The sequence below is a fragment of the Priapulus caudatus genome, unplaced genomic scaffold, assembly GCF_000485595.1.
Source record: "Priapulus caudatus unplaced genomic scaffold, Priapulus_caudatus-5.0.1 Scaffold11136, whole genome shotgun sequence".
NCBI lineage: Eukaryota > Metazoa > Priapulida > Priapulimorpha > Priapulimorphida > Priapulidae > Priapulus > Priapulus caudatus.
Window position 1 is genome coordinate 1,794 of NW_014588197.1, and position 509 is coordinate 2,302.

Genomic DNA, 509 nt, shown 5'->3' on the forward strand with positions numbered 1-509 from the left:
GTCACACGTGTATGTGTGAGATAACAGGTTGTTCTTACCTGGGTTGTTCACCCTTGGTTGTTCTTACCTGGGTTGTTCACCCTTGGTTGTTCTTACCTGGGTTGTTCACCTACTCCTGCAGTGCTTTCTGCAGCCGTCACACGTGTATATGTGAGATAACGGGTTGTTCTTACCTGGGTTGTTCACCCTTGGTTGTTCTTACTTGGGTTGTTCACCCTTGGTTGTTCTTACCTGGGTTGTTCACCTACTCCTGCAGTGCTTTCTGCAGCTGTCGCATGTGTACATGTGAGAGATAACGGGTTGTTCTTACCTAAGTTGTTCACCCTTGGTTGTTCTTACCTGGGTTGTTCACCCGCTCCTGCAGTGCTTTCTGCAGCTGTCGCACGTGTACATGTGAGAGATAACGTGTTGTTCTTACCTGAGTTGTTCACCCTTGGTTGTTCTTACCTGGGTTGTTCACCCTTGATTGTTCACCCTTGGTTGTTCTTACCTGGGTTGTTCACCCTTGA

The 509-nt window shown here is 47.9% G+C and overlaps 1 protein-coding gene across 1 annotated transcript in view; it reads right to left on the reverse strand.

Moving 5' to 3' along the window:
• The window catches only part of LOC106820332 (NGFI-A-binding protein homolog), a gene marked incomplete at both ends in the record, with an annotated part of 1,813 nt that extends 1,437 nt beyond the window's left edge, over window positions 1-376 (reverse strand). The window contains 1 exon segment of the mRNA XM_014824858.1: window positions 340-376. Within this exon segment, the coding sequence (XP_014680344.1) occupies window positions 340-376 (37 nt within the window).
• Window positions 377-509: the final 133 nt, after the last annotated feature.